The 19,046-nt window shown below is 36.8% G+C and overlaps 2 protein-coding genes across 2 annotated transcripts in view; both read left to right on the forward strand.

Annotated features, from left to right (window-relative positions):
* LOC114617551 (serpin B9-like) overlaps positions 1–19,046 on the forward strand; it is a 166,664-nt gene that overhangs the window by 69,009 nt on the left and 78,609 nt on the right. The gene's annotated exons all lie outside the window — the stretch shown is intronic.
* The window catches only part of LOC114617501 (vomeronasal type-2 receptor 116-like), a 107,570-nt gene that overhangs the window by 64,537 nt on the left and 23,987 nt on the right, over positions 1–19,046 (forward strand). The window contains exon 3 of the mRNA XM_028763088.1: positions 18,736–18,840. Within this exon, the coding sequence (XP_028618921.1) occupies positions 18,736–18,840 (105 nt within the window). The remainder of the gene's footprint in view (positions 1–18,735; positions 18,841–19,046) is intronic.

Genomic DNA, 19,046 nt, shown 5'->3' on the forward strand with positions numbered 1-19,046 from the left:
AACATTATAAAGTTGCTTTACATGTTCTTATTCTCAAACGTCATCCATTTGAGTATCTGTCATTTGCCAGTGTGTAATGCCTGGTACAGCTAATAATAATCCACAAGGTATATATCCTCCATAAAGTCATTGAAAATGCTGAAATTCTTAAAATATATTTTCTATTTTGTAATTGTATAGACTCTTATCTCATAGAATGCCTCCTGACCTATTTTACCCTTCCCACTGTAAGACTCTGACAAGCCTTAGATACTGGGGACCACCTGAGTGAACCATGCAGAGCCAGAAATCAATGCAAAAGCAAGAGGAATTTCTTGTTCCAGTACACTGTGGTTGGTCGTCCTGCATCCAAAGGAGAGGGACCCACTGCAGTGTGAAAGCCTCAGGGCCTCCTCGACAACTGTGGCCAATATTTTCCCCCACAAGTTCCCTGTATACTTTCTGTCAAACTCAGTTCTTTTTATCTTCCTTTTTTTTTCAAAGAAGAGTAGGCCTCCAAGAGACAACCACCAATCCATACAAACCATGATACAATAAGACAAGGCAAATGCCCTCATATACAAGCAGGGCAAGGCACCTCAATAGGAGGAAAATAGCTCCAAGAACAGGCAAAACAGTCAGAGGTATAGTTGCTAGTAATCTCATAACAACAACAAGCTTACAACCACAGCCTATAGGCAGAGGACATGATACATACCTATACAGGCCCTGTACCTGCCACTTCAGCTTCTGTGAGCCAATATAAGCCCTCCTTGGTTGATTAGTGCTCGATGTTCTCCTGGAATACTCCATCATGCCTGAGTCTTAAAATCATTCCTCCCATAATCCATTGGCTTCCTTGAGTCTCAATGGGAAGGACCCTATAGAGACCTCCAATTTAACACTCTGTGCATTTTGTCTGTCCCGTGCATCTCTGCAACTGCTCCAAGAGAAAACCTCTCTGATAATGACTGGTCAAGGCACCTAACCTAGATCTCTGGGCTAACAAATCCTTGATTCCTTGCCATCTAGGAAGGCCCAGGCAAAGACTCCTTCTTGCAGAGCAAAACACCTACTTTTTTCTAGTTATTTTTACTTAGTGTAATTATTGAGGAAAACATCTAAGTAAAATATTTATCTAAAAATAATAACTTAAATCTCACTCGGTTTGGAGGGGATACCACTAGACAAAATATTACTGCTCCCCCCCAATAGTTTTTCTGTAGAAAACATTCCAGCCATATGGATTCCTGTTTTGTTGAAAACACTGGCTCTTCCTTGCCCAATTAGAAACCTAATGGACTACTGGAATGATGCACAAAGGCTTTGTGTTCACATTGTGTCTGAAACCTTTGCTGAAACATTTCCAAACTTCATGTACCTTGCTCCACGGTCTGTTCCTGGAAAACATCACATGCCCTCTGTGCGTTTCAGCAAATCATCCTTTCATAAGACAGCTTCCAGAAAAATATCTTGTGACACAACTGAGTTTCCAAAGAAACTAGAAATTTCCACTTCATTAGCATTCAGTCAGGTGTAGTTTGGGTGAAGATCCTTTTCCAAAATGCAGGCTGCCATTGTCTTATAGCAACCTTTCAGTTTTATGAGGTCCCATTTATCATCTGTTGATCTTAGAGTCTGAACTGTTAATGTTCTGTTCAAGAAGTTGTCTTCTGTATAAGAAGTTCAAGGCTAGTTCCCAATTTCTGTTCTACTATATTTAGTCCAACAGGTTTTATGTTGAAGTATTTGATTCACTTAGACTTTAGTTTTGTGCAGGGGTATAGATATAAATCTATTTGCATTATTCTACATACAGTCACCCAGTTAGACTAGCACCATTGCTTAAAGATGCTTTCAATTTTACATTGTATGATTTTGCCTTCTTTGTAAAAATCAAATGTCAGTAAGTGTATCGATCTTTTTTTTTTTTTTTTTTTTTTTTTTTTTTTTTTTTTTTTTTTTTTTATTGGATGATTTATTTACATTTCCTATGTTGTCCCCTTACCCCATCCCCCACCACCCCCTCGGAACCTCCAATCCCCTCGCCCCTCCTCCTTCTTCTCTGTGGATGTAACCTCTATCTACACCCCCCCCACTCCCACCTCCCCACCCTCAAAATTCCCACCCCCTGGGGCATCCAGCCTTCATGAGGTCAAGGTTCTCTTCTTCCACCTATGCCCAGCAGGGCCCTCCACTTTTACATATTCAGCTGAAGCCCTGGATCCCCCCCTAAGTGCTCCCAGGCTGGTGGTTTAGACCCTGGGAGCTGTGGTTGGTTGGTATTGTTGCTCTCCTCATGGTGCCACAAACCCTTTCAGCTCCTTCAGTCTTCACTCTAACTCCTCCATTGAGAACCCCATGATCAGTTCAATGGCTAGTTGTGAGCATCTGCCTCTGAATATGTCTGACTCTTGAAGGCCTCTGAGGAGATATCCATATCAGGCTCTTATCAGCATGCACTTCCTGTCTTCCACATCAGCATCTACCTTTGGTGATTGCACATGGGATAGATACTCAGGTGGGGTGGTCTTGAGACGGCCCCTCCTTCAGTTTCTGTCCCTCACTTTGTCTCCATATTTGCTCCCTTGAGTATTTTGTTGCTCCTTCTAAGAAGGACCGAATCACCCTCACTTGGTCTTCCTTCTTTATGGGCTTCATGTGGCCTGTGAGTTGCATCTTGGGCATTTCAAGGTTCTAGGCTAATATCCAATAATAAGTGAGTGAATACCATGTGTCTTCTTTTGTGATTGGCTTACCTCACTCAGGATGATAATTTCTAGTTCCATCCATTTACCTAGGAACCTCTCGAATTCATTGTTTTTAATAGCTGAGTAATACTCCATTGTGTAAATATACCACATTTTTTGAATCCATTCCTCAGTTGAAGGACATCTGGGTTCTTTCCAGCTCCTGGCTATTATAAATAAGGCTGCTATGAACATAGTTGAGCATATGTCCTTGTTATATGTTCGAGCATCTTCTGGGTATATGCCTAGGAGTGGTATAGCTGGATCCTCGGGTAATGCTATGTCCAATTTTCTGAGGAACCACCAGACTGATTTCCAAAGTGGTTGCACCATCTTGCAGTCCCACCAACAATGGAGGAGTGTTCCTCTTTCTCCACACCCTCGCCAGCATCTACTATCACCTGAGTTTTTAATCTTAGCCATTCTGACTGGTGTGAGATGGAATTTCAGGGTTGTTTTGATTTGCATTTCCCTGACGACTAAGGATGCTGAACATTTCTTTAGATGCTTCTCGGCCATTCGAGTTTCTTCCGTTGAAAATTCTTTGTTAAGCTCTATACCCCATTTTTTAATAGGATAATTTGGTTGTCTGGAGTCTAATTTCTTGAGTTCTTTGTATATATTGGATATTAGCCCTCTATCAGATGAAGGATTGGTAAAGATCTTTTCCCAATTTGTTGGTTGTCGTTTTGTCCTATTGACAGTGTCCTTTGCCTTACAGAAACTTTGCAATTTTATGAAGTCCCATTTGTCAATTCTCGATCTTAGAGCATATGCCATTGGAGTTCTGTTCAGGAACTTTTCCCCTGTCCCCAAGTATTCGAGGCTTTTCCCCACCTTCTCTTCTATTAGTTTCAGTGTATCTGGTTTTATGTGGAGGTCCTTTATCCACATAGACTTGAGCTTTGTACAAGGAGATAAGAATGGATCAATTTTCATTCTTCTACATGTTGTCTTCCAGTTGAACCAGCACCATTTGTTGAAAATGCTGTCCTTTTTCCACTGGACAGTTTTAGCTCCTTTGTCAAAGATCAAGTGACCATAGGAGTGTGGGTTCATTTCTGGGTCTTCAATTCTATTCCATTGATCTTCCTGCCTGTCTCTGTACCAATACCAGGTAGTTTTTATCACTATTGCTCTGTAGTACAGCTTGAGGTCAGGGATGGTAATTCCTCCAGAAGTTCTTTTATTGTTGAGAATAGTTTTCGCTATCCTGGGTTTTTTGTTATTCCATATGAATTTGAGAATTTCCTTTTCTAACTCTGTGAAGAATTGAGTTGGGATTTTAATGGGGATTGCATTGAATCTGTAGATTGCTTTTGGCAAGATGGCCATTTTTATTATATTAATCCTGCCAATCCATGAGCATGGGAGATCTTTCCATCTTCTGAGATCTTCTTCAATTTCTTTCTTCAGAGACTTGAAGTTCTTGTCATACAGGTCTTTCACTTGCTTGGTTAGATTCACACCAAGGTATTTTATATTATTTGCAACTATTGTGAAGGGTGTCATTTCCCTAATTTCTTTTTCAGTCTGTTTATCTTTCATGTAGAGGAAGGCTACTGATTTGTTTGAGTTGATTTTATAACCAGCCACTTTGCTGAAGTTGTTTATCAGGTTTAGGAGTTCTCTGGTGGAAGTTTGGGGGTCACTTAAGTATACTATCATATCATCTGCAAATAGCGATATTTTGACTTCTTCCTTTCCTATTTGTATCCCTTTGACTTCTTTTTGCTGTCTAATTGCTCTGGCTAAGACTTCCAGTACTATATTGAATAGGTAGGGGGAGAGTGGGCAACCTTGTCTAGTCCCTGATCTTAGTGGGATTGCTTCAAGTTTCTCTCCATTTAGCTTGATGTTGGCTACTGGTTTGCTGTAAATTGCTTTTACTATGTTTAGGTAGGGGCCTTGAATTCCTGATCTTTCCAAGACTTTTATCATGAAGGGATGTTGAATTTTGTCAAATGCTTTCTCAGCATCTAGTGAGATGATCATGTGGTTTTTTTCTTTAAGTTTGTTTATATAGTGGATTACATTGATGGATTTCCGAATATTGAACCATCCCTGCATTCCTGGGATAAAACCTACTTGATCATGATGGATGATTGTTTTGATGTGGTCTTGGATTCGGTTTGCTAGAATTTTATTGAGTATTTTTTCATCGATGTTCATAAGGGAGATTGGTCTGAAGTTCTCTTTCTTTGTCGGGTCCTTGTGGGGTTTGGGTATGAGTGTAATTGTAGCTTCATAGAACGAATTGGGTAGTGTTCCTTCTGTCTCTATTTTGTGGAATAGTTTGAAGAGAATTGGTATTAGGTCTTCCTTGAAGGTCTGATAGAATTCAGCACTAAAACCATCTGGTCCTGGGCTTTTTTTAGTGGGGAGGCTTTTGATGACTGCTGCTATTTCCTGAGGGGTTATGGGACTATTTAGATGGTTTATCTGCTCCTGGTTTAACTTCGGTACCTGGTATCTGTCTAGGAAATTGTCCATTTCATCCAGGTTTTCCAGTTTTGTTGAGTATAGGCCTTTGTAGTAGGATCTGATGATTTTTTGAATTTCTTCAGTTTCTGTTGTTATGTCTCCCTTTTCAGTTCTGATTTTATTAATTTGGATACTGTCTCTGTGCCCTCTGGTTAATCTGGCTAAGGGTTTATCTATCTTGTTGATTTTCTCAAAGAACCAACTCCTGGTTTTATTGATATTTTGTATTGTTCTTTCTGTTTCTATTTGGTTGATTTCAGCCCTGAGTTTGATTATTTCCTGCCTTCTACTCCTCCTGGGTGTATTTGCTTCTTTTTGTTCTAGAGCTTTTAGTTGTGCAGTCAACTTGTTAGTGTGTGCTCTTTCCAGTTTCTTTTTGTAGGCACTTAGAGCTATGAGCTTTCCTCTTAGCACTGCCTTCATGGAGTCCCACAAGTTTTGGTATGATGTGTCCTCATTTTCATTGAATTCTAAAAAGTCTTTTATTTCTTTCTTTATTTCTTCCTTGACCAAGTCATCATTGAGTAGAGAGTTGTTCAGTTTCCATGTGTACGTGGGTTTTCCATTGTTTTTGTCATTATTAAATACCAGTCTTAGTCCGTGGTGATCTGATAAAATGCAAGGGATTATTTCAATCTTTTTGTATCTGTAGAGGCTTGTTTTGTGACCAATTATATGGTCTATTTTGGAGAAGGTACCATGAGGTGCTGAGAAAAAGGTATATTCTTTTGTTTTAGGATGAAATGTTCTATAGATGTCTGTTAAGTCCATTTGGTTCATAACTTCTGTTAATGTCAAAGTGTCTCTGTTTAGTTTCTGTTTCCATGATCTGTCCATTGCTGACAGTGGGGTGTTGAAATCCCCCACTATTATTGTGTGAGGTGTAATGTGTGTTTTGAGCTTTAGTAAAGTTTCTTTTATGTATGTAGGTGCCCTTGCATTTGGAGCATAGATGTTCAGAATTGAGAGTTCACCTTGGTAGATTTTTCCTTTGATGAGTATGAAGTGTCCTTCCTTATCTTTTTTGATTAATTTTGGATGAAAGTCGATTTTATTTGATATTAGAATGGCTACTCCAGCTTGTTTCTTGGGACCATTGGCTTGAAAAATTGTTTTCCACCCTTTTATTCTGAGGTAGTGTCTGTCTTTGTCACTGAGGTGCGTTTCTTGTATGCAGCAAAATTCTGGGTCTTGTTTGTGTATCCAGTCTGATAGTCTGCGTCTTTTTATTGGGGAATTGAGACCATTGATGTTAAGAGATATTAAGGAAAAATGATTGTTGCTTCCTGTTATTTTTTTTATTAGAGGTAAAGTTATGTTTGTATCTTTTTTGGGGGTTGTTGGAAGATTACTTACTTGCTTTTCCTAGGTTGTAGTTTCCCTCCTTGTGTTGGCATTTTCCATCAATTATCCTTTGAAGTGCTGGGTTTGTGGGAAGATATTGTGCAAATTTGGTTTTGTCATGGAATATCTTGGTTTCACCATCCATAGTGATTGAGAGTTTTGCTGGGTATAGTAATCTGGGCTGGCAATTGTGTTCTCTTAGTGTCTGTATGATGTCCGTCCAGGCTCTTCTGGCTTTTATAGTCTCTGGTGAGAAGTCTGGTGTAATTCTTATAGGTCTGCCTTTATATGTTACTTGACCTTTTTCCCTTACTGCTTTTAGTATGTTTTCTTTGTTTTGTGCATCTGATGCTTTGATTATTATGTGACGGGAGGTATTTCTTTTCTGGTCTAGTCTATTTGGTGTTCTGTAGGCTTCTTGTATGTTTATGGGCATCTTGTTCTTTAGGTTAGGGAAGTTTTCCTCAATAATTTTGTTGAAGATATTTACTGGCCCTTTAAGTTGGGAATCTTCATTCTCATCTATACCTATTATCCTTAGGTTTGGTCTTCTCATTGTGTCCTGGATTTCCTGGATGTTTTGAGTTAGGAGTTTTTTGCGTTTTGCATTTTCTTTGACAACTGTGTCAATATTTTCCACCGTATCTTCTGCATTTGAGATTCTCTCTTCTATCTCTTGTATTCGGTTGGTGATGCTTGCGTCTGTGACTCCTGATCTCTTTCTTAGGTTTTCTATCTCCATGGTTGTCTCCCTTTGAACTTTCTTTATTGTTTCTATTTCTAGTTTCAGATCCTGAATGTTTTTGTTTAATTCCTTCTTTGTGTTTTCTTCCATTTCTTTAAGGGATTTCTGTGATTCCTCTTTAAGGGCTTCTATCTGTTTACTTGTACTCTCCTGTATTTCTTTAAGGGAGTTACTTAATTCCTTCTTATAATCCTCTATCATCATCATGAGAAGTGATTTTAATTCTGAATCCTGCTTTTCAGGTGTGATGGGGTGTTCAGGGCTTGCTATATTGGGAGAATTGGGCACTGATGATGCCAAGAAACTTTGGTTTCCGTTGCTTATGTTCTTGCGCTTGCCTTTCGCCATCTGGTTAACTCTAGTGGTACCTGCCCTCACTGTGTAAAACTGGAGTCTGTATTTCCAGTTATCTTGCTTATTGCAGAGCTCCTCAGAGTCCAGAGGTCTCTGTGGTCTTATGCTCCTAATCTCCTGGGTGGAATAACTCCTGGGACTCAGGCCACCTCTTGGATCTGGAAATCCTTCTGCTCTGAGTGCAGTGGGTCCTCGATGACTCAGGATTCAGTTTCAGCTGCTCTGAGTGCAGTGGCTCCAGCTGCTCTGAGTGCAGTGGCTCCTGGATGACTCAGGATTCAGTTTCTCAACAGGACAGGAGCAGACCGACTCTGTGTCACCTGCTCTGAGTGCAGTGGCTCCTGGATGACTCAGGATTCAGTTTCTCCACAGGACAGGAGCAGACCAACTCTGTGTCTGTTCCAGCCCAGAGGACCAGGCAGGGGCAGAAGGGAAGTGGAATTCCGGAGGGGCGGGGTTTGGGTAGCTGCTGTGCCCTGGATGTCCCTGGCTCCCCGATCTATCTCTGGGGTTTAGGGAGTGAGATGGAGTTCTTACCAGCTGCTCTGAGTGCAGTGGCTCCTGGATGACTCAGGATTCAGTTTCTCAACAGGACGGGAGCAGACCGACTCTGTGTCTGCTCCAGCTCGGAGGACCAGGCAGGGGCAGAAGGGCAAGTGTATCGATCTTATTTCAGGGTCTTTGGTTTGATTCCATTGGTCAAAATTTCTGTACATTCACTAATACTGTGCAGTTTTCATTTCTATTGTTATGTAGTATACTTTGAAGTCAGGGATGAAGTTATCTCCTGAAGTTTGTTTCTTGTTCAGGAATGTTTTTTAGCTATCCTCTTTTGTTTCCTATATGGAGTTGAGAATTGTTCTGTCAATGTCTGTAAATAATTGTGTTGGAATTTTGATGGGAATTGCATTGAATCTGTAGATTGCTTTTGATAAGATGCTCATTTTTGCTATGTTAATCCTACTGATTCATGAGCATGTGAGATCTTTCCATCTTACCCTCTCCACTTATTATTTCTTCAAAGATTTGAAGTTCTTGTCATATTGGTCTTTCAATTGCTTGGTTAGAGTTACACCAAGGTATTTTGTATTATTGCTGTCTATTATAAAGGGTGTTGTTTCCCCAATATCTTTCTTGCACCATTTAATATTTGTATAAAGGAGGGCTACTGAATTTTTAATGTTAATTTTGTATCCAGCCACTTTGCTGAAGGTGTTTATCAGCTGTAGATGTTCTTTGTATAATTTTTAGGTTACTAATATACACAATCATATATTCACAAATAATGATACTTTGACTTCTTCCTTTCCAATTTGAATCCTTTTGATCTCCTTTAGTTGTCTTACTGCTCTAGCTATAACTTCAGTACTATCTGGGATAGATAGGGTGAGAGGTGGCAGCTTTGTTTTGTCCCTGATTGTAGTGGATTTGCTTTAAGTTTCTTTCCTTTTAATTTGGTGTTGCTTATTGGGTTGCTGCATATTGTTTTTTATTATGTTTAGGTATGTGACTTGTATCTCTGATCTCTCCAACACATTTAACATGAAGGGATGTTGAAAGTTTTCTAAGCCTTTTTCAGTCTAATGAGATAGTAATGTATTTTTTAAATATGGTGGATTATGTTGATGTTTTTTCATACATTGAAGCATTCCTATATTGCTGTGATGAAGCCAACTTAATCCTGGAGGGTGATGTTTTTTATGAGTGCCCAAATTCAGTTAACAAATATTTTATTGAGTATTTTTGCATCCATGCTTTTGAGAGAAATTTGTCTGAAATTCTTTTTCTTCCTTGAGTCTTTTGTTGGTTGATGTATCAGGGTGACTAAGGCCTCATTGAATGAGTTTGACAGTGTTCCTTTTGTTTTGATTTTGTGGAATAGTTTGAGGAGTATTGGTATTAGGTTGTCTTTTAAAGTCTTTAAGAAATCTGAATGAAAACTATTTTGCTCTGTTTTCTTGGGGGTGTGGCTTTTAGTGACTGCTTCTATTTCCTTAGTGACTAGAGGTCTGTTTACAGAGTTTACCTGATCTTGATTTAACTTTGGTAATTGGTATCTGTCTAGAACATCATCCATTTAAGTTTTTCTTATTTTGTAGACTGCAGGCTTTTGAAGTAAGAACAAATGATTCTTTGAATATTCTCCTTGTCTGTGTTTATATCTCCCTTTTCATTTCTTATTTAGTTTAATTGGATATCATATCTGTCTGTTGGTAACTTTGAGTAAGGGTTTGTCTATCTTCTTGATTTTGTCAAAGTACTAGCTCTTGGTTTCATTGATTCTTTCTATTGTTTTGTTTTTTCTAATTGATGGATTTCAGATTTGATTTTGATTATTTCCTGTCTTCTACTCCTCTTTTGTGAGCTTGCTTCTTTTTCCTATAGCTTTCAGATGTACTTGTAAATTGCTGGTATGAGAACTTTCTAATTTCTGTATCAAGTTACTTATGTGCTATGAATGTTGCTCTTAGGACTATTTTTTTATTTTGACCCATGAATTTAAATATGTTTTGCTTACATTTTCATTAAATTATAGAAAGATTTTAATTTGTTTCTTAATTTTTTTCATGACACAGAAAACATTGAGTAGAATTGTTTAATTCACATTAAAGTGTAGGCTTTCCGGTGTTTCTTTTGTTGTTGAAGTCCAGCTTTAATTGGCATTGGTTTGATATGATACAAAGTGTTATTTCAATATTCTTGTATTTTTTGAGACTTGTTTTATGACCAATCATATGGTGAGTTTGTAGAAGGTGCCATGAGGTACCTAAGAATAAGGTAGATTGTTTCATGATTGGGTAAAATAGTCTGTAGATGTCTCTTAGGTCAATTTGATTCATAATGTCAGTTAGTTTCATTATTTCACTTTTTAGTTCTTGTCTAGATGACACTGCCAATTGATGAAAGTAGGGTGTTGAATGTATGGGGTTCCATGTGCAATTTAAGCTTTAGCAATGTTTCTTTTACAAATGTGAGTTCTCTTGTGTTTGGGGCATACATGTTCTGAAGTGAGATATCATCTTGGTAGATTTTTCCTTTGATTAGTTTGAAGTGTCTTTTCTTGTCTCTTTTGATTAATTTTGGTTAAAAGCCTATTTTATTAGATATTAGAATGGCTACTCCAGCTTGCTTCTTGGGCATTTTGCTTGAAAAATTTTTCAGCCTTTACTCTGAAGAAATATCTTTACTACTGAGTTGTGATTATTATGTGCAGCAGAATGTTGGATCCTGTTTTTGCATTCATCCTTTTAGTCTGTGCCTTTTTATTTGAGAATTGAATCCATTTATGTTGAGAGATGTGACCAGTGATTGTTATTTCCTGCTATTTGATGTTAGGGACGTGATGTTTGTTTCTGTGTGTGTGCGTATGTGTTTGCACGTGCACACTTTTCTTGGTTTTGCTGGTATGAAATTATGTTATTTTCTGTGTTTTCTTTGATGTAGTTTTTATTCTCGAGTTGGACATTTCCTTCTAGTACTTTATGTAGGCATGGATTTTTGGATAAATATTGTTAGAATTTGGATTTGTCTTGAACTATCTTGCTTTCTTTGTCTATGGTAATTGAGAGTTTTGGTGGGTATAGTAGTCTAGGTTGGCACCTGTGGTTTTCTAGAGATCTGACCAGGCCCTTCTAGCTTTTACTTTTAATTCTGGTAGTTCTGCCTTTGTACATTATCTGGCCTTTTTCCCTTGAGATTTTTAATATTTTTACTTTATTCTGTAGTTCTATTTTTGATTATTATATGCCAAGGGGGTTTTCTTTTCTGGTCCACTCTAATTGGTGTTCCATAAGCTTCTTTTATGTTTTATGTATGTCTTTATTTTGGGAATGTTTTCTTCTATGGTTGTTTAAAATATTTTCTGGGCATTGGAGCTGGGACTTTTCACCTTCTTCTATTGCCATTGCTCTTAATTAGGTGTTTGTATGGTATCTCAGAATTCCTTTTAGGTATCTTTTTAGCTTCAACATTTTCTTTGACAGATTTATCAATTTCTACTATTGGAGATTCTATGCCTGAGATTCTGTCTTCCATCTTTTGTATTATGTTGCTGATGCTTGCATCTGTTTTCCTGTTCTCTAAGTTTTTAATTGCCAGGATTTTCTCAGTTTGTGTTTTCTTTATTGCTTCTATTTCCACTTTCAAGACTTGAACATTTTTATTTATTTTCTTCACCTGTTTAATGGTATTACCCTTGTATTTTTTAAAAGAGATTTAATCATTTCATCTTTAAAGGTCTCTATCATCTTTATAAGATTGTATTTAAGATAATTTTCTGTTTTTTTCTCATTTCATTTTTTCCTTCTTTTTTGATTTATTTATTTTTGTTTATTTTTTAAAATCAAATTGTAATTTTTACTTATTCATACAGGAGTTATAAACACAAAAAGGCAGGACATGGGGAAAGGGATGACACCAAAGCATGGGTGTTCAGGGGGAGTACAGGTATTTTTCAGGACAGGGTATCGGATGGGTGGAGGTTCAGGGGACAGGTCACTATGACTCTGCCTATGATTCACTTGTCCTTATCTAAGTTGGTATTATCTGCCAAGACTACCTATTTACAAGGTCTATGACTACTCAGGTTGGTAAATTTCCACAAAAGCTGCCTGTTTACAATAGCTTATAGCTATCTGTCTCAATGTTTTTCCACAGAGACCCAAGACTTTGTGTTAGTATACATATATGACAGTTCTATTGCTGATTTTAGGCCTATGGCTGATTTTAGGCCTTCAGTGTATAAGCAGGGCTGCCTCTGACATCTTCTCCCTTCTCTAAGTATAAAAGGGCTGTGATGATTCTCATCTTGCAAAGGTGGGGATAGAGGCTTGACCTCTAGTAATTGAAGGGGACCTTGTAATGGCTCCAGTCACCCTGTTGTCCATTGAGACATGAGAGCCATACCCATCCTGATGTCTTTTTCCTGGAGAGGGGATACTTTTGACAATCAACCCCTATGCAGTCAGGCTTGTCCCTCAGAGATCCCAGAGAGATATTTTTAACTTTTATTTATATTCCCTTGCAGTGCTTAGCCTCACAGCCTAAGCAAGAATTCAGATCGCCAGTCAGAGGGGGTTCTAGGTGGCCCTTCTCTGTTGGGACTGGGAGGATGTTTGGAGCATACTCTCATAAAAATAGGAGGAGGGGGTATGGGATAAGGGGTTTTGGGGGAGAATGGGAGAGGAGATAACACTGAAAGGTAAAAATATGTAAAATATCCAGTTTAAAAAAAAAACAGATAATGGGTCTGGGAAAAAAAACAAAAAAAGTTTACTTATTTCAAAATAGTAAATTTGAAAAAAGTTTACTTATTTCAAATTATTTTCAAAAGTTTCTAGGAGATGCTAGTTGGCTAAGATCTTATTTTTAGCTCTCCACAAAAGAATTTAAGGTAATTTTCTTGTGCTTTGGTTGTGTTAAGGCTTCCTGCAGTAGAGTATTTGTACCCTAAATGTGTCATATTGTTCTGAATTTTGTTGATTGTGTACTTTCCAGGGCCAAAGGCCTTTAGCTATTTGGATAGCTTTAGTCCTTGGATGTTTCTGCTGTAGTTGGTTTTAGGAAGGAGCCCAACCTTCTGATGGTTATCCTTGAATTGTATGTTCCTAGATCAATTGGTCTGATGGAGTTGGATTGAGAAGTGGTGAGAGAATGGGATCCAGTGTGGACATCAGACTGCTCAGGGCAGCTGGGTATGTCTCAGACGATTCAGCAGGCAGGAAAGATGTGTGCTGGAAGGGAATTTAACCTATATGCTCTTGGATTTACAGTAAAATTCTTTATATTTTCTCTTCCACTATGTTTAAAAGTTCCTGAGATTTATTTAATTTAATGAACTTTGTATTTGTGTTTTTTCCCTTAGTCCACATATCCTAAAATTGTTTCCCTTCATTTCTTTCAGCTCTATTTTATTATTATAGACAGGAAGTATCTCTAATTATAAGACAGAAAATGTATTTCTGAAAGACATATAATGAGAAGGAATGTTTGAAAAGTTACAAAATAAAATTTTCATAAAATACCATGATGATAAAAAATATCATGATTAAACATGATTTGGCCTTGATGGGAATTATGCTTCTATGAAGCTTACCCATGGCATTTTTTTTTATGAAAGATGATCAATGATGTCTACTTTCTCAAAACAGAGTACACCGTGTCTAATGTAGAGTTTCAGAGTTAAAGGATTGTTTAGAAAAAATATTCACATCAGTTAAGAAGAAATGACTATAGTACACAGTAATATGAGAAAATTTTACAAAGTAACACAAAATGGAATACATTTAATCTATTGCAATAATTTTAGATAATATGGGATCAATTGGTAGTTGAACAACCTCTAAAGAAAGAAGAGCTACAAATTCAGAAGAATATTCCACAGGCCATCATTTGAACTTTGATCAAAATTTAGTATAGCTTTCTCATCAATTAATTCCACTCTGGGATAGATTCTGCAATTTAGATTAATGTGTCGAATTCATTAATCAAGTGAATCTTGAAATATATCATGTAGTAAGCTACTATGAAAACTCTCAAAAATTTAATGACCTTCATATATCATTTCCTAGTAATTATGTCCTAAACTCTTATCAAAATGATAAACATGAAGTGTAAAAGTCGATACTCATGGAATTAATCTAAACATAATATATTTCTACTAATTCTCAGATAAGTATCTTTTACCCAGATTACAAAACATATAACTATAAGACAGACTTTGGCCAATGCCTATACTCTTCTTCATATCCTTTTAACCATAACCAGATTTTTTTTACATTATTGATCAGTATGATATATTTATTCTTTGGATAATTTGTGGGTTCTGTTTCTCATACTTTTCTCCATTTTCTTCTACCCTTTCAAGCCCCTTACACTAGAGAGAAAAGAAATAGAAGGGAAAGGGTTTGATGTTATCATTCTGGCTAATTCTGGATGATTAAGGATGTTGAGTTCCATGGATCAAGTTTGATCTTCACCTCTGGATAATAATAATTTCTTCTTCTTCTTCTTCTTCTTCTTCTTCTTCTTCTTCTTCTTCTTCTTCTTCTTCTTCTTCTTCTTCTTCTTCTTCTTCCTCCTCCTCCTTCTCCACTCCTTTTTATCTGTATCCTTCTCCTCCTCCTCTTCTCCTCTTTGTTTTTCTACTTCTACTTTCTTCCAGTTCATGCTCTTTAATAAACCTTGATGAACAGTGACCAAACAATAACCAACAATACACCACACTTCTCAAGGCCATGACATTTATACATCCTTTGAAAATTCTTAAGAATTGCAAAAGCCACACAATGCCAGAAACCATCTGCCACTGGCAAAATCACACTCCTAATAGAGCATGAGGTAAATCACAGTCACCTTCTGTGGATGATCTTAAGCACCCTTATAGATTAAAATGAAAAGATATTCCCAGAATATTACTGCATGTCTTTCAGTGGAACTGTGGTTCCAGAAAATGAATTAGCTAGTGTTCTTTTAGCTTTTATTTTGTGGAATAGATTGACGAGCATTGGTAGTAGGTCTTCTTTGAGGTCTGATAGAATTCTGCCCTAAAACCATATGGTCCTGTGATTATTTTTGGTTGGGAGACTTTTAATGACTGCTTGTACTTCTTTAGGGGTTAGGGGAGTGTTTAGGTGATTTATCTGATCCTGATTTAACTTTGTTACATGGTATCTGTCTAGAAAATTGTCCATTTCATTCAGATTTTTCAGTTTTGTTGAGTATAGGCTTTTGGAGGAGGATCTGATGATTTTTTGAATTTATTTTATTTCTCTTGTTATATCTTCCTTTTCATTTCAGATTTTGTTAATTTGTATACTATCACTGTGCCCATTGGTTAGTTTGGCTAAGGGTTTGTCTATGTTGTAGATTTTCTCAAAGAATCAGTTCCTGATTTTGTTGATTCTTTGTATAGTTCTATTTGTTTCTATTTGTTTAATTTCAGCCCTGAGTTTGATTATTTTCTGTCATCTATTCCTTTTGAGTATATTTGATTCTTTTGTTCTAAAGCTTTCAGATGTTCTGTTAAGCTACTAGTGTATGATTTCTCTAATTTTTTTATGGAAGCACTCAGAGCTATATGTTTTCCTCTTAGCATTGCTTTCATTGTGTCACATAAGTTTGTGGTATGTTGTATCTTCATTTTCATTAAACGCTAAAAAGTCTTTAATTTCTTTATTTCTTCCCTGACAAAATTATCATTGAATGGAAAGTTGTTCAGCTTCCATGTATCTGTGGGATTTCTGTTGTTTTTGTTTTTGTTAAAGACCAATCTTAATCTATGGTGATCTGATTGGATGCATGGGATTATTTCAATCTTCTTTTGTCAGTCGAGACTTGTTTTTTGACCAATTATGTAGCCAGTTTTGGAGAAGGTACTAAGAGGTGCTTAGAAGAAGGAATATTCTTTTGTTTTAGAGTGAAATGTTCTATAGATATCTGTTAAATCAATTTGTTTCATAACTTTTTTTAGTTTAACTGTGTCTCTGTTTAGTTTCTGTTTCCATGACCTGTCCATTGGTGAGAGTGGGATGTTGAAATCTCCCACTATTGTTGTATGAGGGTCAAAGTGAGGTTTGAGTTTTAGTAACATTTCTTTTGCAAATGTGGGTGCCCTATATTTTGGGGATAGATGTTTAGAATTGGGAGTTCATCTTGGTAGAGTTTTTCTTTGATGAGTATGAAATGTCCCTCCTCAATCTTTCTTGATAACTTTGGGTTGAAAGTCTATTTTATTGGATATTAAAAGGGCTACCCTGGCTTATAACTTGGGAACCTTTGATTGGAAAAACTTTTTCCAGCCTTTTACTCTGAGGTAGTGTCTGTCTTTGTTACTGAGGTGCATTTCCTGTATGCAGCAAAATTGCTGGCTCCTCTTTAGGTATCCAGTATGCTACTTTATGTCATTTTATTGGGGAATTGAGTCCATTGAAGTTAAGAGATATTAAGGACCAGTGTTTGTTGCTTCCTGTTATTTTTGTTGTCAGAGGTGGAATTATGTTTGCATAGCTATTTTCTTTTGGGTCTGTTGTAAGAAGATTAATTTCTCACTTTTCTGTGGGTATGGTTTCCCTCCTTGTGTTGGATTTTTCCATCTACTATCCTTTGTAAGGCTGGATTTGTAGAAAGATATTATGTAAATTAGATTTTGTCATGGAACATCTTGGTTTCTCTATCTATGGTAATTCAGAGTTTTGATGGATATAGTAGTCTAGGCTGGCATTTGTGTTCTCTTAGGGTCTGCATGACACCTGCCCAAGATCTTCTGGCTTTTGGAGACTTTGTTGAGAAGTCTAGTGTATTTCTAATGTGTCTACCTTCATATGTTTCTTGACTTTTTCCCTTACTGTGTTCAATATTCTTTTTTTGTTTTGTGCATTTGGTGTTGTGATTATTATGTGATAGAAGGGATTTATTTTCTTGTCTAATCTATTTGGGGTTCTTTAGGCCCTTGCATGTTTGTAGGCATCCCTTTCTTTAGGTTAGGGAAGTATTCTTCTATAATTTTGTTTAAGATGTTTACTGGTCCTTTGAGTTCAGAATCTTTGCTCTCTTCTATACCTATTATTCTTAGGTTTTGGCCTTTTCATTGTGTCCTGGATGTTTTGGGTTAAAAGTTTTTGCATTTTGCTTTTTATTCAACTGTTATGTCAATGTCTTCATTGTATCTTCTATACCTGGGATTATCTCTTCTATCTCTTGTATTCTGTTGGTGATGCTTGCATCTATTATTCATAATCTCTTTCCTAGGTTTACTATCTCCAGTGTTGTCTTTCTTTATGATTTCTTTATTGTTTCTCTTTCTAATTTTGGATACTTGATGGTTTTGTTCAATTCTTTCACCCATTTGTTTGTGTTTTCCTGTATTTCTTAAAGAGATTTATGTGCTTCCTCTTTAAGAGATTCTACTTGTTTATGTGTGTTGTCCTGAATTTATTTAAGGGAGTCATTTATGTCCTTCTTAAAGTCCTCTATCATCATCATGAACTGTGATTTTAAATCAGAATCTTGCTTTTCAGGTTTGTTGTGGTATCTTGGGCTTGCTGTGGTGGGAGAAGTGGGTTATGATGATGCCATGTAGCTTTGGTTTCTGTTGCTTTTTTGTGTGCTTGCCACTCAAACTCTGGTTATCTCTGGTGTTTTGTGGTCTTGCTGTCTCTGATTGGAGCTTGTTCCTATTGTGAGCCTGTGAGTTTAGGTGTCTCACCACTCCTGGGGGACAAACTATCTGGGAAGGATTAGTATGGGGAGAGCTACGGCACAGGGTCAGGTCAGGTGTGCAGATGGACACTGGAAGCTGTATCTTTGAGTTGAGAATTCCCACCTCTAATGAGATACACACCTTCTGTTTGAGGAAAATGGAATAAAAAAGCCTTTGTCACTTGCTGGCTGTTCTCATTTTGCTATAAATTTAACCCTTTATTAGTCTTATTGTGTATTCTAACATATATTGAAGACCATCTGAGATATCCAGCTTCATGAGCTAAGCAACCAGTGCTTGTTTCAATTGTGCATTTATAGCAAGCCATTGTTAGATTAGCTGTTTAACCATCATAGGATTTATAAAATTATATCTATATCTGCCTATGTATATATGTATGTATATATCTGTCTATCTGTCTATCTATCTATCTATCTATCTATCTATCTATCTATCGGCTGTATGTATATACATACATATATGTATATATACACATAGATGGATTAGATGGATAGATAGGTATATATAGACAATGTTCTGTTGAAATATATATATATATATATATATATATATATATATATATATATTATTCTAACTAATCTTTATTAAAACTATTTTCCCCAGAAGTCATCTAGAGAATCTCAATACAGGAATGCACCTTTTAATGGTCTGGAATAGACTCTCCAATCTACTGACTACTATAGTCAATAAAGATAATCCATTTACTAAAGCCTTTCCTGGGGATTCAGAGAGGACTAAATCCCATGGTGTAAGCTATTTTACAAACAGAAAGAAAAAAGTAATTTTATAATCCTAATTCATTAATTGTTAAGCACAACATATTTGTTGACTCTAAATATAAAACTTTTGACATTTTGTAGGAAAATTATGCCGGTAGGTTCCTTTTAGTCTTACTGGATGAACTGAAAAAGGTTAGGAATGACCTCTATGGTAAAGTAAGACAAATTCTGCTGTGTCAGAATAAGGTATGGGACTAAAAGGAACTTAGTGATGAAGTTTACTGGCTAGAGATGCACATAAACAATATAAAGATTTCTGAGTACGGTCTGAATGATAAACCGCTCTTCTACAACCACTGAGCGCAAGCTAGGGAAATTCAAACTGAAGCTTTCACTGTAAGTTTGGCTGAATTACTACAAATATTCAGACTCAGCCACAAGTAGTGCTGGCA

Source organism: Grammomys surdaster, unplaced genomic scaffold (genome assembly GCF_004785775.1).
Source record: "Grammomys surdaster isolate TR1022 unplaced genomic scaffold, NIH_TR_1.0 137, whole genome shotgun sequence".
NCBI lineage: Eukaryota > Metazoa > Chordata > Mammalia > Rodentia > Muridae > Grammomys > Grammomys surdaster.